This window comes from Fonsecaea monophora (genome assembly GCF_001642475.1).
Source record: "Fonsecaea monophora strain CBS 269.37 chromosome Unknown Scaff67, whole genome shotgun sequence".
Lineage (NCBI taxonomy): Eukaryota > Fungi > Ascomycota > Eurotiomycetes > Chaetothyriales > Herpotrichiellaceae > Fonsecaea > Fonsecaea monophora.
This window is the reverse complement of record NW_019173998.1, coordinates 158816-183438: the sequence shown is the minus strand read 5'-3', so window position 1 is coordinate 183438 and position 24623 is coordinate 158816. Positions and strand designations below refer to the sequence as shown.

The window sequence follows — 24623 nt, the reverse complement described above, 5'->3', positions numbered from 1 at the left end:
CGGAGGATCAGTCTGCCCTCGCCGTGAGGGTCGCTCCAGTCGTCGAAGAGGAATTTGATGTTGGCGGCCTCTTCGTCGGACAGAGGCGCCGGCGATGACACGCCGGTACCGTGGCTGTGGCTGTGGCTGTTGTCGATCTTCTCGTAAAACGCTTTCGGGTCCGCCATGGCTTGCAGCAGGGCTTGGAAGTCCTTGGGCACGACGTCGCTGACGAACCACGGAATGTCCTTGGGGTGCAGGACGACCTCGGTCGCCAGGCCCGTGGCGAGCAGGTACCCCGCCAGCACGAGGTCGACAAAGAGCTCAAAGCCCGCGTTGTCCAGCACGATGTCGACGCGACGCTGGGCCTTGCCGGCGCCGTGGGCGGCGTTGAGCACCTCAAACGCCCGGCCCAGGTCGTTGACCAGGATGTTCTTCTCCGACTCCTTGCGCGCGCTGCTGCCCTGCAGCTTCTGGATGTCCTCGTACGTCAGGCTGGTGAGTAGGGACAGGTCGGTCGCGTTCCCCCACAGGCAGATCTCGGCCATCTCCACGAACAGCAGCTTCTCGGCCTCGTCGATCTGCTGGGGGTCCGTCACCCCCTCGGCGACGGGCGCCCGGGCCTTGGACGACCGGATCTGCGTCATGATCCCGCGGTACTCGGCCGCCAGCTCCAGCACCGCCGGCCGCGACGATTTGAACGTCTCCATCTTCTGCCGCTGGAAGGGGTCGTAGTCCCGCCAGAATTTGCTCTTGGCCGTCGAGAACAGCGTCGCCATTCGCCGGTACAGGTAGCATTCCGAGAACAGCCACTCGACATTGTGCCACGTCGGCGGTCCCCGCGCCGCCAGCTCCTGGTTGTATCCCTCGACGTCCGGGAACCCGTCGTCGGGGATCGGTGACAAAGTCCGATTATGTTGTAGCTCGTACTTCAACGACCCTAGTGTTGAGATGATGGATTTACCCTCGGCCAAGGCATCTTTTTCCGAGTCTGGCAGCTGAGAGACGGTCCGGTGCACATCGTCTATGGCGCCTGTGACTATGGCCGGCCATCGTTCCCGCGCAGATTTGTGAGCAAAAGACGTGGGGTCGGACGTCTGGTAGGTTGGGACTTTGGGATCGTACTCCATTGAGCCGTCTTAGGCAGAGAGACACACTGTCAGAAATCACGAGTGAAGCCCTGTTTTCCCTTTTGCCTTCTATGCGAGCAAAGATCTGGGACAGGGTCTGGGTGATATAGAATTGATGAACTTGTCCATGGCGCACAGATTTAAGTTTTGGTTGAGCGAGCCTCGCCCAAACTTGCCACATGCGGCAATGCCAAGCACCAATAATATTACAAGGATGCGCGTCGACGAGGCTGAGGCTCTTACTCCAACGACAAACGCTTTGTAGAGAAGGGAACTCGACGTGGCCATATATCACGAGGGCGAATATCCCATAACTAGTCTCGCCATCTTGTTCTATATATTTATTTACCGTATGTGGACTCAGCCTCATCCAAAATCCATTCGTAGTTCAATTGCCGGCTTCGCTTGCACATTGTCTTCCGAAGTCGCCTCCTGTTTTTGGCCGACTCCAGCGGCACGCAGCAGGTTTTCCAAATCTGAACGCTGCTCCTCGTCCAATAAACCGACCGTCATTTTGAACGCTAGCTGATCAGTCGCCACCAACTCGAGTAGTCTTGCGGCGCTCTCTTTCCGCACACCGTCCGAGCTACTGCCTTTGGGGATCTGTTTAGCACGAAGCAGGATCAACGGCACCAATATGGGCATAGCAGCAAATCGCCCCGGAATTTTGATAGACGCCACGGCCGCCACCAGAGCTTGTGTCAGTGCTGTCTTGACATTCTCTGGATCCTCTGCTTCCGGGTCGCTCACGTATGGTACCAGCCGCGACCATAGGATTCTCCCAACTGCGTCATCGCAAGGTGTTTTCGGATTCGTGACAAGCAGCGACCGCATACAGCCGGCCGCGATTTTGGCAAGACCCACGTCTTGGAGGCAATCGAGCAGCTCCGAGAGTGATTTTGTGATAAGCTCGTCGTTGGCTGGAATGACCGAGCTAGCCGTCGTGAGCAATATGGTCATGGAGAGCAGAGTATTCTTGGCACAAGTGATCGCATACTCGTTCTCTCGTCGCTGGGCCACAGCCAAGATTGACAGCATGCGGTACAGGCAGCCGCGGATGAGCCTCGAGTTGACTTCATCGGAGCCGGACTGAACAACGTCCTGCAAGAAGGCTTTAAAGATGGGCATGGTCTGGGGGAGCACCTCATCCTGACACACGCCAGTGGCAAGAAGGGTACAATAGCTGTGAATGATACAGGCATGGAGATCAGCCCGAATGATGGCGGGGAAGATTGAGGCCACATCCACCAGCGCCTGGAAGCAAAGTCGTACGAGGGCAATGCCATCGTCCCCAAGTTTACGAAAGGCAGGGCCAGGCGGATCTTCCAGGGTCGGTATGAGACCTGTCAAAACCAGAATGATGATTCTTGTCAGTTCAAAGAGCTGTTCAATGTCGTCCGAGAGCTTTTCGTCCCGATCTTGGGTCTTCGCTGCGACGTGATCCAAGGACAAATTCCGGGCTATTTCAACGAGGACGCTCTGTGTCTCCCGCGTACTCGTGAGAGCAAGTCGGTCCAGGGTATCCGTGGTTTCATTGAACACTGCCTCCTCGTAGATTGCATTGCCACACACTTCAGGAGTCAGGATCTTTCTGAGAGCCTGCAGGATTGATAGCGCCTGCGAAGGATCTTCCCTCGCCTGTGTCACCAGGGCTTCAAAGGCGAGTCCAAAGAGGATGAAGAAGAACGCCACGGGCTCCTCACGGAAGCTCATGTCTCTTCCAGGGGCGGCAGCTTCGTCTGCGGGGCCGTCGACTGCATAATTGCGTTTGTCATCGAGTGCGTCAAACACTGACTCACTGTCCTTTTCTACAAGTACAGCAATGGCGTCCACAATGCTCAGCCAATTCTTCTGATAAAACTTCAAGCGGACTTCTCGATTGAAGGAAGCGTATCGTTCGTCCAAATTACCGCCCGCAACCTCGCCTCCGAGCGTATCCGAAATTTCTGGCTCAAAGCGTAAGCCAGCAAACTCTTGTAGCGATGTCAGCCAAAGTGGCGCAAGTTTGGGAATGTACGGCTGCAGGATTTCTTCCAGAAACGGTTGCTCGGAACTTGCAAGTTGCAGCTGTGCCCAGCCAGACAAGATGCCCATCTTAAGCATAGCCTGTGCATTTGGGCTAAGGTTTTTCAGATCGCCAATTGCTGGTTCGGGGACAGGTTGAGTCAGGTTGTCGACCCCCATGGCAAGAACCTTGAAAATACGGCCCATACGTTCCGCGTTGGTCACTATCCCTGTAGCAACGAAGGTAGCGCAAACGCCAATGGCCTCGGCAGCTAGTTCTGGAGACGAGTCCGCAGCAAATGCTGGCGTTAGAGCTGAGCTGATTTGGGCTTGGTACTGCTCGAGCAGGGACGCCTCCAAGAAATCAGGATCCGGAGTCTTGCCAAAAAGCTTGAGGATCTGATCAATGATGCGAAGACCCCAGATGCGAAGCTCGACCACGTTGGCAGTCGAAGCCGAAAAGGCAACGCGAATCACATCCGCAATCTTGCTCTGCAACACTTCTTCGGCCGAAATGACTCGATCCGGCGACATGGCGGCTTGGATGATGTCCATTGATTCGCTGAGCAGTCGCATCGCAAAGTCTCTTGTCTGCCAGCGGAGAAACTCTTGACCTTCTGGTGTAGCGTCGGGCGCATCGCCTTGCGCGGCGGCCGCTGCAGCAGCAAAGCCGGCGACTTCTTCATCTGCCAGGTCTGGCATGGCCGTTTTTGCTGTCGCGACGCGCGATGGTGCCGATGCCTTTGTTCTTGTCCTGGAAAGTATGCTCTGACATTTGTCGATCCATGCGGCTGTGTCAACGAGGATGGTCTGCTGCATCCAATTCTGTAGCATTCCCTGCAAGGACTTGTTTTCCGGGTTGTCGTCCAGACGTGCCCACAGATCGTCGCCCAGCTTAGAAGTCGCCACACGCGCGACTTCAGAGGAATTTCTCTTCATCAATTCCCCAAGACCTTTTATAGCAGCGGACTGGAGGAGGTCCTCGTCAGACGAAATATTCGTCTGCAAATCTAGGACGTATTTGGCAAATTGAAGATGCGCCGGCGCATACATGCAGAGATGGCGAAGGCATTGGTAACTTGCACTCCGCAATCGTGCCGAAGGCTCTTTTTGCAGGTAGCCAATCAGTACCAAGATCAAATTGCGCGCCTTGGAAACATCTTGCAAGTCAGGCCCCAAGACGTTGATGATGCTGTCAACACATTGAGCAAGTGCCAGAGGCGTGAAAAGCTCAAGCTCCAGATTAGATGTCGCCACAGATACAGCTTCCTCGTTGTGAGTGTCACTTGAGTATAGTTGAGCAAGTAGACCCAAAGTGCTCGTCGCGTACGTGGAAAAGGCCAGCCCAGCAGACTCCGCAACCAGAAGCAGTCCTTTGAGAGCCCAGTAATGAACGATCGTGTGACTGTCACTGCATAATGATAGGAGGACCCCGACGATAGACTTGATGTGAAGGCTGGCTGCCATGGCGCCTACTTCTGAGTGAATATATCCGAGCGCAAGAGCACAACCAGCACGAGCGCTCGGATCGCGATTCGCCACAATTGTGTCGATGAGGACTTTGACCTCCCTGTTGGTGAACTGGGTCCCAGCGAGATTACATATGCGGCCTATAGCACGAGCAGCTATGTGTCGTAGGATGGGATCGGAGTTGCACAGGTATCGGTCCAAAAGTTCAGTGATGACTTGTCCCACTGCCCCGACATGCATTTTCCCAGAGTTGTATGGGGTTTCGTTATTCGCAACTGCGAGCGCACATAGGAACGCGAGGGCGGTATTGATTTGCATCGCTGCCTTCCTGCCGGGTTCGCGTTGCAGAGGCTGCGAGACAGCAGTAATTAGCTGCTCCACGGTACTCTCTTGAATTCGGGGTGATTGAAGAGGCAACGATATAGCGAAGAGCTTGATTGCCAGATTCACACAAGATGTCGCGGGCGAGCTTATCTCGGCCTCGTCCAGTCGGTTATCTGGCCTTGAGAGTAAGGCGGGATCGTGTTCAACCGCCGGCAAGGCAGGACACCGGATTAGGATATCTGGTACAGAAATCTCTTGTTCGGTGTACGTGTCAGTGCTCGGTTCATTATGGTTCTCAAACGGCAGGTAGGTATCGAAACTGTCTGCCAGGTTGCTAACGCCAAAGCTCCAGTTGTCTTCCGTGGCCCACAGGCCCTCGAAGTTGCTTGCAGTATTTGCCAGTGATGCTTCTAAGCTTTTCAAGACTGGCCGTTCTGGATCGGTGAACGTCCTCATAGTAAGACCTATCAAATCCGAATGGGACACCACATCGCCTTGGTCAAGGTGCTTCAAGCTAACTAGGGAAATGAAGCTTTGCAGTACACGTCGGCGGAGCAATATGGCGAAATCCTGTAGCTGAAGGGTCGGTACCAATCGGTGAGACACATCCTCTGACTCCCGCGCAGGTGGCAAGCTGTCGAGGAAAAGGATAGTATTGTGCAGCATGGTTGAAATTCGCTTCGACCCATCTGTCGTGACTAGACCGCTGCAAGAGGAGAGAAACATGAGCAGAGCACTCAGAGCACATTCGCGAACATGGGATAAAAAGCTCAGCTCCAGATGCCCTCTTTTTGCGGCATTTTCGTGGGTCAATGGGGGAGGCAAAGCATTTCGCCAGAGCAACATGAGCTGGTTCATATGAACTTTTACAAAGCTTGGTCCCAAGCTCATCAGGCCCCCAATCAACGTCCATGCGACCTGCACCTGCATAGCTGAAAGCCGCAGTTCGGCGGCTGCACTTGACTTCAATAGGTCGGTTGCAAAGGTGAAGATGGCAGAATATGTCTGGACGGAGCCATATAGGGGTCTTTGGCGTGCACAACTTACAGCAACTGCTATGGCTGCTGCAAACCCAATTGATTTTCGGTGCGGTTGTTTGGCCTCTGACGGCTGAAACTCCTTTTGCAATTGTGACATGGCATGCTCGATAGTGCGCATGAGCTGATTCGGACACGCAAGAATGAAAGCCCTGAAGCATTGAGCGGCATGGCTTTGTACCGTGTGATTCGGGTGTTGGATGACTTGAAAAAGGGCTTCTCTGCATGAATCCTGGAATACGCTGGCAGCTGGTCCTAGGCGCAACAACAAGTCTGTCAAAGTACCCAAGGCGCCAGCAAGAATCCGCTTTGACGGTTCGCGTCTTTCCGGCAGCACTTGAGGGTAGTTCTTGATAACATCATTAATCAGGTACCGCGCCGCATTGACTTGGGCGTTCTCCGTCAACAGGACCGTAACATCGGCAAGGATCCACTGGACCAGCTTCCGTGTGAGGAGCAGTCGATGACGGTTGAATGATATAGTTGGGTGGTTCAACAGGTCCGCGTATGTATGAACAGCTATCGAGGCATAATTCTCCTCCAAGGTTTTCCGAGGCAGTAAATGGAGCAGATATTTGTAACAGATGGCAATGCCTGCACGAGACCTGTTCGTTGTTGACGCACGGCAATACTGTTGCGACAGAACACGAAGAACTTCGTCCAAAGAAAGTGTCAGCCGCATAGACGCTTTCACCTGTCCCGGCGAAGGTGAGCCGGGCCGTTCAGACTCGACTTCCTCGTCCAGGTCGTCTCCCGGTTTCTTGGACCGTTTCGGTTTTCGTGAAACCGGCACCTCGGCGGAACCGTGCGAAGAATATGCTTGATTCAGCGCAGCCGCCAGGGCGGCGGCGGCAGCATGCCTCACGGATGGCGCAGAACTGTCAAATGCTTTCCAAAATGTTGTCTTGAGGCTGTCAAAGTCATTCGAGTTGTTGAAATAGCCGGTTTCACTGACTAGGCTGCGGAGACATGAACACGCACACCTCTGGACAAAAGTCGATTTGTCACTTGTTGCAGCGTGTCGCGCTTGTTTCCAGATATCCCGCGCAACATGCTCATCCAGACTTCGCTTGATCCCAATAATCAGTCCGCCGAGGGCTCGGAAGACGCACCCTCTGACTCCGGCATGGGAAGATTTCAAGAGTTTTAGTATTGTAGCAACCGTAAGTCCCGAGAGACTAACAGCACTGTCTCCTGCCGCGCGAAAGAGGGCTCCCAGACAAACCACGGCCGCATGTTTGGATCCCAACTCCTTATCCGTCTTTCCTGCGTTCAAGATCGCTAAGAGATCGTTGATCGTCTCGTAGAGTAGACTGTGGCTGCCGCGACTGAAGACATCTGCTAAGATTCTTCCGAGGCCGTTTCGAATCACGCGGGACGGGATTGGAGAACCGAGTCCAATGATCTTGATGACTTCCTTCTTGATCGAAGCTTGATGGGGGGGTAAGGCCTCTGCTGACAACTGTTCGACATGGCGCTGGAAGTCGGAGACAAAGGTTAACAGGTATAAGTCTTGCTGCTCGGTCGGTAGGGCGTGAAGCTTCGAGACATCGAGTTCAAGGTTGGAGGTGCCATTGACCGCAGGCGCAGTTTGCGGCGCGGGAGCGGCAGAAGTTGTCGCCATTTGTCAAGGGTTTGAAAGATGCGAACGCCCTCGATGGACGAACGCTGCGATAACCACTCAGTAACATATATGCAAAGCACGAAGAACGCTCAAGGTCTCTGTTGGCCGTGCTCCAGAACTTCAGCCTGCCAACTGCATGTCTGTCCTGAAGCCATTTACGTGCCAGATCCGTCGCGCGATTATTATTCTGCGCTAGAGTGGCCGAATGCCTCGCCGTAGACTTGGCAATATTACTGCGGCGGAGTATTTGGTGATAGTGGCAGAATCGATCACGAGTTGAGAAGACGAATGGCTTCCTGCTCAATCTTTACGATTTACTTCATATCGAGCACATGAACAATGTATTCACATGAAATTCATACCGTTTGTAGTCGGGAGATTGAACCACGCAAATCTTGTCTTATACTTTGATGCCATATCCGAGTCATCGGCTGGAGGCTACAAGCTTATTTCTTTGACGAGGATCCATATTGCAAGATGTTCACTTATTTTGGCCTAGCTGCAAGTTTATGAGGTGGTCTTCTTCAAGTAAAGGGTCTGAACGTTGCAGTACGCCTTGAGACCAGCAAGACTCCATTCGAAACCGAGACCGCTCTCTTTGTGGCCACCAAAAGGCGCGTTGGGGTCGACCTCAAGATGGGTGTTAACCCAGACGCTACCAGCATCAATCTGTCGGGCGATGCGAGTGGCTTGCTCCAAATCGTTAGACCACACCGAAGCGCCGAGGCCCATCTTGGTATTGTTGGCGCGAGCAATGACATCGTCTTCGTCAGACCAGGTCATCAGTGGGACAATGGGGCCGAATGGTTCCTCGGTGGCGATTCTGGAGTCATCCGCGGGCTTGTCGATGATGGTAGGTGTGATGAAGTAACCAGGTTTGTCCTCGTTCTTCCCACCAACTGCGACGTTCCACTTCTCCTTTTCAATGTCGCTGAAGAAGGTCTATTCAAGACGTTAGAGAAAGAGGGTACAACGACAGGGTGAATTGTCCACGCCCGGCACAAGACATACCTTGACTTTTTCGTATTGCATCTTGTTTTGAATGGGTCCAAGGAAGACTCCCTCCTCGGTACCGTCACCAACCTTTAGTTGCTTGGTGAACGCAACCATGGCATCTCTGAACTGGTCGTGGATATCCTCGTGAACATAAATGCGCTTGATGGCCAAGCAAATCTGGCCCGAGTTGAGGAAGGCAAGGGTAGCAATCTGGTCGGCAGTGTTAGTAACTGGCCCTTGGGAGGGAGATGAGGTCAAAACTGGGTCATACCTTTTGGGCAACGGCGTTGATATCAACATCCTTGCAGACGATGGCCGGATCTTTACCACCCCTAGAAATGTGAGTCAGCCCAAGGGCACACAGATGCTTCAAGTTTCACACTTACAGTTCCAAAGTCACTCGCTTCAAGGTCTTAGCTGCGCTCTCCATAACCTTCTTTCCAGTGAATGTCGAGCCAGTAAAGCTGATCTTGTCGGGGCCGGGATGGCTCGTCAGCCAGGGTCCCAGGTTGTCATCACCGCTCAGGACTTGGAGGACACCAGGAGGGAAGAATTGTTGGCCGAGTTCACCGAGCTTCAAGTCGCAGTATGGCGTAAAGGGCGATGGCTTGATGATGATGGGGTTGCCAGTCAGGAGTGAGGGAGCAATCTTGCCGCAGGCGAGATGGACGGGGAAGTTCCACGGTACGATGCCCACGGCGACTCCGAGAGGTGTATAGCGGACAATGATCTTCTTCTCGTCATTCTCTTCCACCACCTCCTCCTTCAGTTCGAGTTTGGACAGGGCTCGGAGCCAGTGGACACCGGTATGGATCTCGCCAACGGCGAATTGAAGCTGTGGTTCATGGCACTTAGCATTCGGAACGTTCGACTATTCCGGGGAACTCTTACGGGCTTTCCTTGCTCTTGGGTCAGGAGCTTTCCAAAGTCATTGGCGTACTTTTCCAGGGCGTCGGCGAAGGCCAGGACAGCCTCTTTTCGCTTCTCTAAAGGAGTCTTTGACCAGGTCTTGAATGCTTCCTTGGCAGCAGCTACAGCATCATCGACATCCTTTTGGGTCGAGACGGGCACTTCTGGATTGGGCTTGCCAGTCGCGGGGTTGATGCCGTGTCTGGTTTGCTCCGTGGAGGTCGATTTGCCATTGATGGTGTTGTAAAAGCCGTTGAACACGTCAAAGCCTGGACCTGAGATCGAACCCATCTTGAAAGGCGGCACTTTTTTTTTTACGTCAGGTTTTGAAAAGACTACTGGCACTCAAGAAAACAAGGGTGGAAAGAGGGATATATCGTCAATCGAAAAGCCACTGCAGCGCAAACTCTCTTTATGAAAGCAGCGTCGACACTACAAAGACGAGGGGCAACACGAGCGCGGGGCATATTGGGTCCGGGTCAATCACCCTCGGAATAATGCCACGATAATGAGGTTTCTAGAGGCATCGACGGGGATAAAAGTCTGGATGGATCGCAAAGCCCATCACGCGGCCGCACCCCAGCTACACTTGTCACACAAACTCAACCCCTCCCGTGCCTCGGATGCCCACTTGGTCGACATAAAGGGGAAGGGCGAGCATTCCGGACCGAGGTTAGCCTCGTGGCGGAGGTGGCCCAAGGTGGCCTTAGGAGGGCAAGCTTGCCTTCTAGCCAATGGAAACCCCATACAAAAGGAAAAAGAAGGAGTCGTCACTGAACATCTTCTTGGTTCTGACTCTTCATTCCTCATCGCTCCCTCTTAAGTCCGAGTCAGAAAGCACGACTCGTGGCTCGGACGAGGCCTTGGTCGAATCGTCAACGTCAAGACAAGGTCAGAAGCCCAGGTCCAGCCAGGGACGAGAGGGACAAGACAGACATTAGTCACCACTTTCACAAGAGGGACCAGAATTTCTTCGACTGGGTCGCCTTCCCCTGCTCTCCCTGTGTTCGGAGGGTGGTGACTGGGACTTTTATTACCAAACTCCCGAACGGTCCTCGAGTCATTGACAATGATTCATGCGGTTGGCATAAGCCCACCAGGGCGTTCATACAATCGTCCCTCTCCCCGCAAATATTTCACTCTTGAATGCGATACTGCGGGGTTGGTTAGGCGAGGCAAACCAGATACGGGCGACATAACAGAAATGATAGCAGCTGCGAAATACTGGCCACCCTTGCTACCTAGGTAAGGAGACTTCTTGGTAAGGATCAAACTATATAGGTGAGGACAGGCCATACGATGTTTCCAGGCTTTGCGGAGGTCCATCCGTTCTGTGGTGGTCTTTTCTTTGCTTTCCTTTTCCGTATCCCTTGATTCCAGGAGTATCGAAAACTATTCACACAATCTAGTCTCATCGCAATGGCGACCATGGTAAGCCGAGTGTTGCAATTCCAAGAATGTGCCTAGTAATCAGATTGGATACAGACGGCTACAGCCCCTGCCCAAGTGCAGACTAAATCTGGCACGGGAAAGGCATCTGGGAAATCCCTCGTGGGCGAGTTCAACTGGCATGGTATGTCTTGCGCGGTCAGGAGAAGTCTCTGTTTTCCGACCGTGATGATGCTCACTGTTGTCTTCTCTATTCAGATGTGCTCGTGCCTGAAAACGCCGGAGCCGGTCTCACCAAATGGCATTACCAACGTCGAACCCTCGTGCAGTACGCGTGCCTGTTCGCAGCTGGACTCACGTCGTTCTACAAGTTCCAGTCCCCTGCTCTTCGGGCCGCCGGTCTGGGTCTTCTCTTCCCGGGAGCTGGTCTCGTCGCTGTCTGTACGATTCCTTCGATCCTGTCATTTGTGGTCTCCTGTGCTCTGATCCCCTTGGTTCTCTTTGCGTGGTTCGGGATGGGCGGCTTGGTTTTCCCCATTGCCCTCTGGGTTGGCACCGCCGCCCTCTCAGCAGTGCTGGCAAAAGAGTCCGTCTTGGAGCTCGCCGGCCCCTTGATGTCGGCCGTGTGCGTAGGTGGTATTATCTACCTGGCCTATGCCTGCCAGCGGGCCAACGCCGGGGCACGGAAGAAGCGAGCAGCTCGCAACAGCTACCTGGTCGAGGAGGTCCAGAGAAACCAAACACATGCTGCTGCGGCTCCCGAACCAGGCACGCGGGAGGTCGACGAGAAGACTCTGCGCTTTGTGCAGTGGTATCTGGAACTCGGCCTGACGCCCAAGGATGATTTCTCGTACCACGACGTGATCGACCAGTTCCAGACGTCGGCCATTCGATACCAGCTCTACGAGGCTGTCAATTGCCTGGGGATGTACCAGAACGTCTACTGCCCCAATTTCCACGGCTACCTGTCTCAGGCACAACGCAATGCCATTGACAAGAGGTGGGTGTCTCTGTCACAACTAGACACGGCTTGGCGCTAACCTGTCCCATCTACAGCTTTACCAAGAAGGTGATGGAGTAAGTGTCCGATTCTTTTTGCGAGTATATCCCCTTTGTGGGAGCGGCTCCTGCTACACACGAGAACCTTTTTTACTCACTCTTCGCAGCTTCTGGAAATGGGAGTCCATGGCCGGCAAGTTCAACGCCCACGACTGGGATCCTTGCAAGAAAGACAACATCATGGTGACAGGCTACATCCTGCAAGCCGTGGGCATCTACCAATCCAACACGGGCGACGACCGCTACACCAAGCCCGGCAGCATGACCTTTGAGATTACCGACTCGCTCAAGTTCCCCTACGACCTTCGAGGGGTGGCCGACGCTGTGTACAGGAACATGAACGAGGCGGCGTACTGCCTCTACCCTTGCGAGCCCAACTGGCTCTACACGCCCTGCAAGTGAGTTAGTCCCTTCACCCCTTCACCCTTAGACCCTCGATCTGGCTCGACCTCGATGGAGTGATGTCGTCACTTGTAAACTGACATGTTGTTCCTGCTCAGTCTGGTCGGCATCGGCGGCATTCTCCTCACCGACCGTCTTCTAGGGAACAAGTACGGCGAGGAACTGCGCGGGCGGTTCGAGCACGCCCTGGAGACCGAGTTCAGCGAGCCAGATGGGACCATCCTGCCGATCCGCAGCGAACTTACTGGCTTCACGGTACGTTTTCTTCGCCCGTGAGATGTTGTGCCTGGACTGATTGTCAAAAAAAGATTCCTGGCCTCGCGGGCGCCATGTCCGACATGGTGAATTCGATCCTCTGCGCCTCGTATCTGCCTCACATTGCACACCGAAATTGGGGTAAGTTTCATTCAATTCTCCCTTACTTCTTCTTCCCGTCCCATCGAGCAAGATACGCTACGCACTGGACCCTACCACGGAAACCAAAAGAAAACACCACTAACCATTGCAAAACGCTTTGTCGTTATTTTAGCCTTTGCCAAAAAAGAAACTCTCCGCTACAACGACCAGGGCCGACTGGAAGTGCGCAACCTGCTGGGCGCCGACATGCTGGACGCGGGCAACTACAAGTCGGGCGAAGGGGCGATCCGGACCATCTGCGCGGCCGCGGCGGCCGAGTACGGCGACGAGGCGATGCGGGTGGAGCTCCTCCGCCAGCTCGACGACGAGTACCACCCCGTGTTTGCGACCAAGACCGGGGCGCTCAAGAACCGCGGCGTCAGCACGCTCGCACAGGGCACGACGCTGCGCGCCCGTCTCGGCCGCTTCCAGGACTGGACAACCATGATCCAGCGCGGGCCGCCGGCGCACGTCTTCCGCGCTCCGGTCCTCGACGCCGTCGCCTTCCCCGACGTGCTCGTCGCAAAATGCTACAGCCGCGACGGCGAGAGCGTCGATCTCGTCCTCTACAACGGCCGCGAGCCCGGCGTGTTCCGTCTAGGCTTCACCCGGTGCGAGCCCGGTCAGACATATGCCCTGCTGGGCCAGGAGGCCGTTGCTGAGCAGGACGGCACCGTGGCGTTTGACGTGAGGATTGACGGGCGGACCGAGGGGCGGTTGGAGCCCGTCAAGGCGAATTGAGCGATGTGTCGTGTAGGAGAAAGAAGGGGAGGTCGTCTCTTTTCTTTTCTTTTCTTTTCTTTTCTGTTGCGTGCAGTACAGTGTAGCGCAAGGCAATGTAAATCCCTCGGAGAGAGAGAGAGAGATGCACAGATGATGATGTCTTCGGACCTAAAGACCAAGACGTCCCAACCCAACAACAAGTTCAAGCATGATAAACCATTCTTCTCGACTCAGATTGACACTGGCAAAATTCTTGTGAATAATTACCACCGCCCCCGTGCCCGGATCTGGTTCAGCCTTGCCTTGCCTAACCAGAGCTCCTACTTAAACCATACGTATCATACGAGTAAGCGAGTTGACGAGAAGAGAAATCAAGGCCTATGAATTAGTTACCGTACATGAACGCCTCGGTACCTCGTCCTTTGCTTTACTTTGGAAAGCATTGTTGTTCTTTGAGATGAAATGAAAGGGGCTTTGCGATGCGAGTAAATCAATGGCAAGACAGGGTGTAGGATTCGATTCGATTGGAGCTGAGCTGAGGTGCACTGGGCTTGACTGGGCTTGGCTGGGCTGGCAGCTGGTCAGCGATAACGACCACAAACGCAGCCAGCTAGGTAGTCAGGTTGCCAGCCTTCACATTTTATCACTGCATGTACCTCGTACATATGTACGTACTTGTACCCACCGGTACCTACCCAGCCACAGCCTGCCAGCTTGCCAGTGCCAGCCTACCCACTACATACGACACTGCGCAGGTGTACGCAGCTGTGCGCTTGCGCGCTCCTTTTCCTCGTGTGATATGCACCTCGCATGCATAGAGACGTCTGAAAGCACCGCGGCACCTTACACAGCTTCCTATCTTCCTAACCTCCTAGCTTCTGACCGCCCGCCGTCCGTCAAACCCGCCTGGGCAATACACACAACTCCGCCCATCGCCCATCGCCCATCGGATTTCCGTAGCGCATTTGTGCATTGTGCGTAGCGTCGTGCGTCTGACTCGACATTTCGGTGGGCTTCATTTTTTCACTTTTTCACCCCACCCTCGTATTGATACCCGTCTATCTACCGAGTACCTACCTATTGTACCTACAAAGCTCACTAGATACCTTGGCAAAAAGGAAACAAGCTGAAAAGTTCCAGTCTACCTAGACGGAGCTTCGGTTCCTCGGGGTTCCCTTGGGTTTCCTGTGTGGAGGTAAGAAGTTAAAGAGATCGCGTGGGATTCCTTTCCGAGGAAAGAAAAATACTTGGACAAGGACGAGAAACTCGACTTGGATCATTATTGGAGGAGGGGCGGCGTAAGCGGCGACGCGGGTAGCGATAAGGCTAGGAAGGAAGAAGCTGGGGGAGGCTGGAGACTTGGAGGCCGCAAGCTGGACCACGGAGATGGGGATTGAGATGGAGCTTGAACCCCATCCTGATCATAGAGCAACAAGGTATGTACCGAGTACTGAACCGATATAGTGCTTACCAACGAGCGGGGAGATCAAAGGATTTTGCTTGATAAGAAGAGAACAACGGCAGAACAAAGGGAAGTCTGATTACTCTGATACTCGAGAAACTCTGGGGATGCAAGGATTGCTAATGATTGGGGCCAATCGTCCGATAAGCTTGATATTCCTGCCCGAGCATCGACTGCGACACCCGTACCGACTTGACGGAGTATTCGCATCTACTGCAAGGCCACCAGCTGTGAGGCTTGCTCTTCGTCGACAATCAAAGGTTCAGAGAATTTCAAAATGGCGCAATCAATTATACTTGTATACAAAATCTACCAGCCACGTCATGCATCCCTATACCAAGCCCGCCTCTTCCGCTCAAACTCGCACCTTCTCCGGCGGAGGAATGCGTCGACTCCACCAAGCAGTACTTGATGTGGCTAGGATCTTGGCCTTGGCCTTGGTGCCATGCTCTTTGTGCCTGACTGCCTGGGAAAAGCTTCCTCATCCTCCTCGCTCTGACTGGCCCACAACATGATCCACCGTAGTAGCCAGGATGAGATCTTGGTGCTGCATGTCTCACCGTGTGACGTACAGCTCCGTGGCTTTCATAATTGCTTCATTTCATCTTGGCCAACAGGCACAATGTCGCAATGAAACTTTTATCCACAGATTGCTACAGTAGTCTCCACATACCGAGCATGGTGTCTTGTGTCGTAGGTATCTTCCCAAGTTGGAACCTGTTGAGATGTGGCGATGTCGTCGTTTCCAATTGATCAGAAGGGAGAATGGAAAATGCCGTGCACATTTCCGCGCCAATCTTTCGACACAAGTCAGTGGTCAACAGCTGTGATATTATCCCAAAAGTCGTTGCCAATTCCATGTTGGCTAAATCGAGGCTCACTGTGTATCGCCGTGTACGTCGTCTTTGAATGCGCTGGAGGTTCCTCGGCCATTGACCGTTTTGTTGCCGGGTTATATTTTGGAGGCTCGGGTCCACACGGGACCTGTAGAATATGGGTTGACATGGACTGATGGTTGTCATTGCCTTGATACCATATTACACGCTGAATCGTTTCGTCGCTGTACATGCAGAATCACAAAGAGATCACATCCATAGAGAGCACCTTGTTGTAAAAAGTGACGTTCGTCGCCGAATCAAGGGCCTCGGAACCGAATGCAATATATCCAAGATAGTCTAAAAGGTATTGTTAGCAATGCACCAGGAGATTCGCCCCAAAATGGATTCCAACAATCGCTCACCATTCACAGTAGGGCCTCCCAGCCCGGTCAGACCTTGCAGCAGAGGGCCTATATCGGCGTTGAAGGTTTGCACGCCAGCCGCAGCATCGCTAGCCACCCATGAAAGAACGCTTTGGCCGAGACCATTGACACCGGAATAGAGCGAGAAGGTGGTCCCGTTGACGACCTGGGTGGCGATAGCTCCTTCTGCCAGACCAATCTGCTGCGTCGACGCACCAAATTGACCCAGCCAAATCATGACTTCGTACTTGGCTTCCTCGACGTTGGTGGCCTTGTCCGGATCGGAATCCAAAAACATATCGACTGCCACATTGGCATCCAGTGCGGCAGCAGTCAGGTCGGCGATGTTCATAGCCTCGGGTCTTTCATCGCCAACTCCATAGTACCATTCAGTCTCGAAGTTGATGGCAGAGACCTGGGAGATCTCGATCGGAAACACATTCGAGTCGAGTTTGATATTGGAAAATGCGTGAACGGGCTGTGTTGGAGGACCACGGGGAAACTGCCACTGCACATCATCTGTCAGAGCCGCGCCACGACGACAAAAATAAATTGAGAGACATGACTTACAGTGATCGACCACTCTGGGGCGGTGGTCTTGGTCGGGTAAGAGCCATTCTGTTCATCATCAGCATCACGTGACAGGAATTGGGGAAACGCCGCCTGATCGTCATGATCCTGCACGCAGTCTTTGCAAAGCGAGACGTACGCTCAAAGTGGTAACCTGGCAACTGTCGTCAGTGTCATGTTCATCGTCTATCCCCAGGTCAACTGCTTACATTCATACACAATGCGCCTGGTCCAGTATAGTCGTCGGGGAGTGCCCATTGGTTTGGGTTTCTGGGAAGGATTGAGATTGTCAGCTTTCAGTTGTCTGAATAGTGATTGGTCACGGCCTTGATTTGACCGATAAAGTAGCGTCGGCGGTCGGAAGGTATATCCACAAGCACCAAAGCTGGCAGAAGCCGGACAAACTCCCTGCAGATAGCGGATCCTTGCCACGCTGAACAAAGCCAGTCCCGACTGGGTGATGGTCCAGGTACACGAAAAACCTTGACAACTTTAAGTTGTCAAACATGACAGGGGTACTGATAGTTGCGCGCGCAAGGACACGCACACCACTTGGGTTATTGGGGGGAGATCATAAACCACTCACAATGTATATTCTTGGCCATTTGAGAACGGATGGACACCGAAAGCCTTTTGACAATATACTGATGACTTGATCGAGTTGTCGATAAAGGGATTCGAGGGAAGTCCTTTGGACTCGCGATATGCTTGAATGCCCAGTAGTACGCTGATGGTGACCGCGATAGGGATGAGGACAAAGCCGAATGAGACGAGAGACCTGACGCCCATGTTCGCGGGCGAAGACGGGTGTCTGCGCTGAAGTATTGCTGTAGAAGGGTGGCAGCAGAGAATCGACTGACCGACCAGGCGAGGGGATGGTGAAAAATGAATTGAGTGACCTTCGAGACGGAGAATGCCTTGACTTGATAGTTAAGAGGAAAGAAGAGCGATGACGCCGATGGATGGATGGGGTGAAGGATTCGATGGTTGGGGGGGAACTGCGCTGTGAGGAAAACTGCGAGGGTGAAGAGACGCGTGCTTCCCGGTTTCCCAGTGCAGCAGAAGCCGGAGAATCAGCTGGATCGATCCGGGCAGTGCAGCTGATACAGATGCAAATAATGCAGCTTCTGGCGACAAGGACAGGCGCCGGCTCGTGGTGGTTTGTATGATGGGAAACAATGTGGCGAGTGATAATTTTGTTTCAGTCTCGGGCAAGATTTAAAAAAGAAAATGGTTCGACCACAATTGGCCCGTCGGATGGAGCCCGTTTCAGCAAATCTTCTGTTATCCGCAAGACACAACCTAGACAAGTGGCCTAGCTGGGTGTCTCTGCCGTACCTGTCGGCGTCGCCAGACTGAGAATTTGGGGGGATTGAAGGGGTTGAGGCAGCTGGTTTGTGGCCATTGGGGGAGCGCGGGAGGGGTGACAGGGGGAGCACCGGCCAGGAGATTTGCAAGCCCTTGGCGGACCAGTGGCACCCCGACGCACCAGTGGCGTATGTGGCCCACCCTCCGGAAATCCCTCTAGGCCAGATCAAGTTTTAGCGCGCCCCAGCCCACTCTCGCTTGTTTAGGCGTGCTTTTGGCCGCGTGTGGTTGGTCTTGTTTTTCATCTTCACGCACCCCTGGCCCCTGCTGCTAGCCTCGTCACTTGGACTCGCGGCTTGCCAATTTGCATGTTTTTCCCAAATTGCCTTGCCTTGTTTGCCCAGCGCGCGCCCCCGGAACAAAGGTTGTCAAGATTCTTAGCGACTCCGTTCAGGCACGAGTCCCTCGTATCCTCGCAGGCAAGGCCCTCGCTAATCCGTACCGCCCCCGTTATCATCGTCAAAAAAGCCTTGTTAGAAGCTCTTGGGCTCCATCTGTTCTCCGTAACCCTGGTCTTTCCCCAATAACAATCACATCGTCGGCCCCCTCCCCAGCCTTTCCGGGTTCTGTGCGCTGCACTGGCCCATCGGCAATGTCACGGTGGTGATCTGCTACTGCTTCCCACTTGCGGGCCCCAACCACTCCACTATGACATGATAAGGTCGTTAAGATGTACACCTACTTGGATTGTAGCGCAGAAAACAGACCAACGCCTCTTCCTGGACCAAACCCAGTTTATCGTCTGTCAAACTCTGCCACTCACCCTTCACTCTTCTCGTGTAGTCCGTCTCGATCCTCCCTACCTATCCCTCGTTTTTGTATAATCACAAGTCAGACAGTCGTTGGAGGTTCCAACTCAGGTTGAATACCCTCGCTCATACATTCGTTATTCCTCCTACCCACGCTTAATACATCCAAGGGGCCAGCAAGATCACGTCCTGGGGAAGCGGATGATGAAGACGCTCATTCAGTGACACGACATCACGCATTCCGGGCCACAACCTGCTCAAAGCTTCACCCTTGTATCCTCCCTCTCTCTCCTACACCACCCTCGTTTTACACCACAATGCCTCCTCTACGTAAAGGGGATCGAAGGAGATCCGAACAACCACCCATGACCGAGTTGTCGACGGTATCGATGCAGTCCACGCTACGAGAGTCTCAAGAGTCATTCATTGAAAAGCCTACAACGGTTCATCCGGTATATGGGAGATATAGAGAAAGCGCGTCCATCGAACAGCCCACGCTGGCGCGGAGACCGGGTTTATCAGACCTCCACAACAGAACCCTCTCAGATCTCATGACCGAGAGCATTGCGGACAGTACGTTGGAACCACCGAATGGCGGATATCCGTCGTTTGCTCCCAGCGCAGGCTCGACCTGGTCAGAGTCGCAGACGCGTAGCTCATCTCCTTATCCGGTACCGTCACCTTTCGTAAGTCCGAGCCTCTTTTACAGAAATCAGACCCACTGACCGTCTATAGCGAAGTCAAGAAACATTAAAACCCCTGGTTCCCGACGCCCCCTCGACTTTCTTCAAGAAAGATTGGGTCAAGGAAGGATCAATCGCCCAGCTCCATTCGAGAGACGACAAAGAGTTCCTGTCGGGCAAGAAGAGATGGCTTTTCCGCTGGATAGCACCACTTCTCTGCCTGATTTCGCTCTCTCTGTATTGGTTCTATTTCGGTCTGCGTATTGCCTTTATCATCGACGCCCAGCATCACTACGCCGCCCCGTTCCCTCTGGCCTGGGTCTTTGTGGCCATCGAAATCTCCATTGCGGTGCCGATTTTCATGCAGACTCTGTGGTCCCTGTTCATCTTGAAGAAACGCCACAGGCCAAAGCTGAGGCTCGTCGGCAACGATGTCCCCACGGTCGACGTGTTTATCACGTGCTGTGGTGAGGACGACGATCTAGTTCTCGACACGGTTCGTGCAGCTTGTGACCTGGACTATCCTCAAGACCGATTCCGCGTCATCCTCCTCGACGATGGCAAATCAGACCCGCTCAAGAACGTGCTGGAAGAGATGCGAGAGACATTTCCCAACGTCTATTACATGCGGCGTCCAAAGTTCCCCGGTGTTCCTCACCATTTCAAGGCTGGCAACCTGAACTACGGACTGGACGCGGTGCAGAGCTTGCCCGGCGGTTCCTCGGAATTCATGGCCGCCTTGGACGCCGATATGATACCTGAACAACAATGGCTCAGAGCCGTGCTCCCCCATCTGTTGATCGACGACAAAATGGGTCTCGCCTGCCCCCCGCAGCTCTTTTACAATGTCCCCAGAGACGATCCCCTTTGCCAAAGTCTGGACTTCTTCGTCCACGTCTCGGAACCGGTCAAGGACGCATTGGGTGTGGCATGGTGCACCGGGTCTGGATATGTTGCTCGAACTGTCGCTCTAGCCCAGATTGGCAATTTCCCCTGCGGATCGCTGGCTGAAGATGTCGCAACGAGTACCCTGCTGCTGGGTTCTGGCTGGAAGACGGCATTTGTTCACGAGGCGCTGCAATTCGGTACTGTGCCAGAAGACTATGGCGGTCATCTCAAGCAACGTACGCGGTGGGCAATCGGCACGGTGGATACTGCCTTCAAGCTGCGGTTCTGCCTCTGGGGCGACAAGGTCAAGCACATGACTTTTGCGCAGCGGTCGTCCAGCTTCATCTACGCCTTCCTCAGCTTGTTCAACATCTTCCTGACCCTCTCCATCTTTGCCATGCCGATTGTCCTGATCGCCAACAAGCCTCTTGTGGCATACGCAAACGACACCCAACTTCGGTGGTTGATCCGCGCTTGTTTTGCCAACATGGTATTCAACCGACTTTGCGAGTTTGTCCTTTTCATCCCAGCGGGATATGCCACGGGGCAGAGAGGCAGCCGGTACCAGCTCTGGATGGCTCCATACATCTCCCTCACCATCATCCGATCATTTGTCCTTCCGACCTGGCTCGGTGGACAAAGGCAAGCTTTCAAAGCTACCGGTTCGATCAAGTCGGCGTTGAACGAGCGAGACCCCAAACTACGAGCTCCAATGTGGCGACGAATCTGGACAATCTGCGTCAACTACCTCGCCGGCTTCCATGTGGCCTACGTGTACTTTGTCCTCGTGGCGGTGACCCTATCATCCTATCGGACGTTCCTGACCCAGCACACCACAAGGGGCAAACTTGTCGGTCTCTTGACCCACGCATTCTGGGTAAGTTTGTCTCCTGCTCTCTGCCAAACATGTACTGACCGTGACACAGCCCCCATTGGCGTGGTTGATCGTATGCTCGTCCTTTTGGATCCCCTTCACCTACGCGTGCGACCCTCCCAATTGCCCGGATCGAGAGGAACTCTTGGTGCGCGACCCAAAGACCAACGTCGCACACCCGACACCAGAAGCGAAGAAGATTGCATTTGCCCCGCAAACAGTCTTTTTCGAACTTGAATACTCCGTCACCACCGCGTTTACCGCGTTGGTGTTTGTGGCGGCATTTTTCTATTGAATCAAACAGCAAAAATTTAATGATGCAACGAGCATGTCCATGATTGTCGCCATGAGTTTGCGACAGTCCAAAACTGGATTCATTGAAGCGGAGCTACACACATCCACCAGGCATTTCGGTGGCAGCAGCCAGGCCTGGACTTTTGTACATACAATGGGGGAAACCTCCAACATAGACATACACGGCAGTCCTGGCGTTTTCGACATATGACGGAAGGAGGCGCTTATTGCTCGCGGCGGGTTTGGATGTCCGGACGGACCAGCAACAATCTGAGGATTGTCAGGAGGACCTGGGTATTAGGTGCACCAGGGGTGGATGTGCATGCCTATCTGATACACCATAATGACGGTATAATAGGGCAAAGGTGTTTAAGCTATGAGAAAAACATGGATAAGATGGTCCCATGAGATGGAGGGGGGATTTAGCAGACTTACCAGTACCTAGTAGCGAATACTGTAGATGTATGCAGTTCGTTGTAAATACACTCGTCTTGTCATCTTGGTGCTTGCATTGTAGTGGTTGTGATTGCATTTGGTTGAGGGTCGAGTTGCAGACTCGAGAGCACACCAGAAGAACATCTTCACCGCTTCAACACAACCGAGCAGTCTGTCTGTCTGGAACTTGTCTACCCTCGTCGATGCAGTGTTTCTCTGCACAGCCACCTCACATCATACTTGATGTGACTCGAAACAAAATACACAAGCAAGCACACACACAGCATATGTCCATATTTACTCGGCACGATCAAGTACACGGTCCACGCGCACATGAATACGCCTCCCTCATCCCTCGTCTCCCATCCAACAGACCCAAGACCAGTGGCTGACCTGGGATCTATTTTTTCCGACCTTCGAACTCACACGTCACATCCTGACGCCTGCCAGCCTGCCTACCTGGCGACTATAGCTTCGCCTGTCCTCCGACGCCCGCGCCACCAGGCTGGTTCGAGACAAAAGACCCGTCCCGCTCTTCCCACTCGCTCAGCAGCGTCTTCTTGACTTGCATGAAGCGACCTGTTCCTCTCCTGTGGGGTGGGGATGTCGCGTTAGTTAAATACGTGGCGGCATATCAGTTGGAGAGAGTGACCATGTATCCATCATGGACATATAGTGCGAGATATCAGGTGGAAGAAGAGCGCAAAAAAAGGGGGACTGGGGGGACTTGACTCACGCCATGGCTCGAAACTCGGCCGTCTTGCCGTGCACGCCCAGCGATGCGAGGTCCTTGTACCGCTCGACCATGAGGACTTGGTCCGGGGCGTTGTTGTTCGTCATGACGCAGTATGTCAAGGTGCCGAACTCGTTGGCTTCGACCCAGTCGCAAAATTTTCTGGCGGGAGTGGTGCGTCAGTGATGGCTCCGGTGGGTATTTGAAATGGTAGAGAAGAAATCTACAAGGGGGGAAGCAGGATCGAAGCGTACCCGAGCACGTCAATCAGCCCGGCCTTGCTGGCCTCACTGTCCTTGCACACAAACTTGGCCAGCATGACGATGCTGGCCTTGGGCGACTCTTTCTCATTCTTGCGCGCCACGAACCCAGCGACCGGTGTCCACTCGGAGATATCCATGTCCTTCTGGACGTCGTACAGGCCCTCGCGCGCCACGGTCGTGTGGTACTCGCGGTACTCGGGCGCGGGGGTCGTCTTGACCTTGTCGAGAGCGGCGCGCGACGTCCAGATCTCGACGACCCCGAACATGGTGTCCTTCTCGGCCGCGGGGACCATGCCCATGTTCGCCTTGGGGCGCGTCGCCGGCGTGAAGATGGTGCGTGTCGTGCATTGCGTGCTGGGGCGGCGGAAGAAGGGTGTCAGGCCGGCGTTGAGTTGGAGGGCCTATCCCAGAGGGGGGAGAAGTTAGTATCTCTGAGAGGTGTGTAGGGGTATTTGTTCGCTTGGCTGAGAGGGTGTAGGGTGTATCCGATGGAATTTTCAGACTGATCGAATAGGGCACTCTTCCTCGCCATGCTCCTCCACTGCCTCAAACCAGAAGATACAAAAAGAAAAGGTGAGTCTAGTTTACCTTATCCCTGTTCTCGGTGCTCTTGGGGTGTATCAGGGCCAGCAACGCAAAGGGCTTGTTCTCGGACGCCATATTGAGTTGAGAGTTGGATTGAGTCGAGGCGAGATTTATTTCGTTTTTCGTCCTTTCCCTTTCTACGCAGGGTTTCTGCTCGAGGAATTCACAAGGCTTCCTTTCACTTTATGTCGTCGGATCTGAATGAGGGAGACGAGACGAGACAATCTCGGTTGTCGTTCCGTTGGGCTCGAGGATGTGATACACTCACTTCTTTTTTCTTTTTCTCAGTAATAATGATCCTACTTGATCTGATCTGATCACTTTCTCGAGAGGTGTAATACTCTTGATTACTATGCGAGTACGAGGGACGAGGGAAAGCATCGGGTATGTACCGAGTACAGTATCCACTCGTGCCAGGGACCACTTTGGGGATTTGCCTCGGCAAGGAAGCATTGATATCGCCGTCACCGTCGCCATCTGAGTCGCCTCTGCCACTGGGGACACTTTTTTTGACCACTGTAATCTCTTTAAGCGGAGAGTGAGTCAAGTCGTTTGACCATCTGTTCGAGATATTCTGTCTCCTCATACCTCGGGCCTCATACCGGTGCCCGATTCCTTTGATTGTGCTTTGACTGGCAGGGCCCATTGGGACGGAGAATGAAAATCGCCGAACAGTGCCGAGTACGAGGGTAGATGATTCGCTTCCTCGCTCCTCGCTACTCACTACCGAGTAATTCGGTCCTCTGGGACGATATGTATCTGGGGCTAGGATTTCGTAGCGTCTCTACGAGTCTACGGTATTGGAGTTGATGAATGTCGAAATAATAATAATAATAGGAGACCTAAAGGCCAACTCCGAGGACTTCTAGCGACTCGTACTGTTAATTGCCGAGTACAACAAGTACTTGGTATGGGACAGGTACTGTAAAGGTAAACGGCCATTGAGTAAGTACTGTCGTGTACCTAGTGAGTGTCCAAGGGGATGACGAGATGAGGCGACGAGACCACTCAGAAACCCCCGAAAACACATCAAGTCC

General features: G+C 53.6%; 6 protein-coding genes across 6 annotated transcripts; 2 read left to right on the top strand and 4 right to left on the bottom strand.

The window, feature by feature from the left end:
• Positions 1-1475: 1475 nt before the first annotated feature.
• AYO21_08104 (hypothetical protein) lies at positions 1476-7568 on the bottom strand (the record flags this gene model as incomplete). Its single annotated transcript, XM_022658054.1, has 2 exons — positions 1476-1894; positions 1946-7568. 2 exons carry the CDS (start codon positions 7566-7568, stop codon positions 1476-1478), a joined length of 6042 nt encoding a protein of 2013 aa, XP_022509693.1.
• A 507-nt stretch (positions 7569-8075) lies between these two features.
• AYO21_08103 (hypothetical protein) lies at positions 8076-9764 on the bottom strand (the record flags this gene model as incomplete). Its single annotated transcript, XM_022658053.1, has 5 exons — positions 8076-8510; positions 8580-8774; positions 8836-8896; positions 8951-9399; positions 9456-9764. The coding sequence occupies 5 exons, from the start codon at positions 9762-9764 to the stop codon at positions 8076-8078; spliced, it is 1449 nt and encodes a 482-aa protein (XP_022509692.1).
• A 1128-nt stretch (positions 9765-10892) lies between these two features.
• Positions 10893-13460, top strand: AYO21_08102 (hypothetical protein; the record flags this gene model as incomplete). The annotated part of the gene is made up of 8 exons (XM_022658052.1): positions 10893-10904; positions 10959-11046; positions 11121-11862; positions 11919-11939; positions 12029-12319; positions 12422-12578; positions 12632-12719; positions 12853-13460. The coding sequence occupies 8 exons, from the start codon at positions 10893-10895 to the stop codon at positions 13458-13460; spliced, it is 2007 nt and encodes a 668-aa protein (XP_022509691.1).
• Positions 13461-15978: 2518 nt separating this feature from the next.
• AYO21_08101 (hypothetical protein) lies at positions 15979-17503 on the bottom strand (the record flags this gene model as incomplete). Its single annotated transcript, XM_022658051.1, has 6 exons — positions 15979-16079; positions 16145-16652; positions 16715-16762; positions 16854-16868; positions 16924-16984; positions 17301-17503. 6 exons carry the CDS (start codon positions 17501-17503, stop codon positions 15979-15981), a joined length of 936 nt encoding a protein of 311 aa, XP_022509690.1.
• Positions 17504-19148: 1645 nt separating this feature from the next.
• AYO21_08100 (hypothetical protein) lies at positions 19149-21571 on the top strand (the record flags this gene model as incomplete). Its single annotated transcript, XM_022658050.1, has 3 exons — positions 19149-19517; positions 19567-21279; positions 21329-21571. The coding sequence occupies 3 exons, from the start codon at positions 19149-19151 to the stop codon at positions 21569-21571; spliced, it is 2325 nt and encodes a 774-aa protein (XP_022509689.1).
• Positions 21572-22471: 900 nt separating this feature from the next.
• On the bottom strand, positions 22472-23661 carry AYO21_08099 (hypothetical protein; the record flags this gene model as incomplete). The annotated part of the gene is made up of 4 exons (XM_022658049.1): positions 22472-22595; positions 22742-22900; positions 22993-23402; positions 23590-23661. 4 exons carry the CDS (start codon positions 23659-23661, stop codon positions 22472-22474), a joined length of 765 nt encoding a protein of 254 aa, XP_022509688.1.
• Positions 23662-24623: the final 962 nt, after the last annotated feature.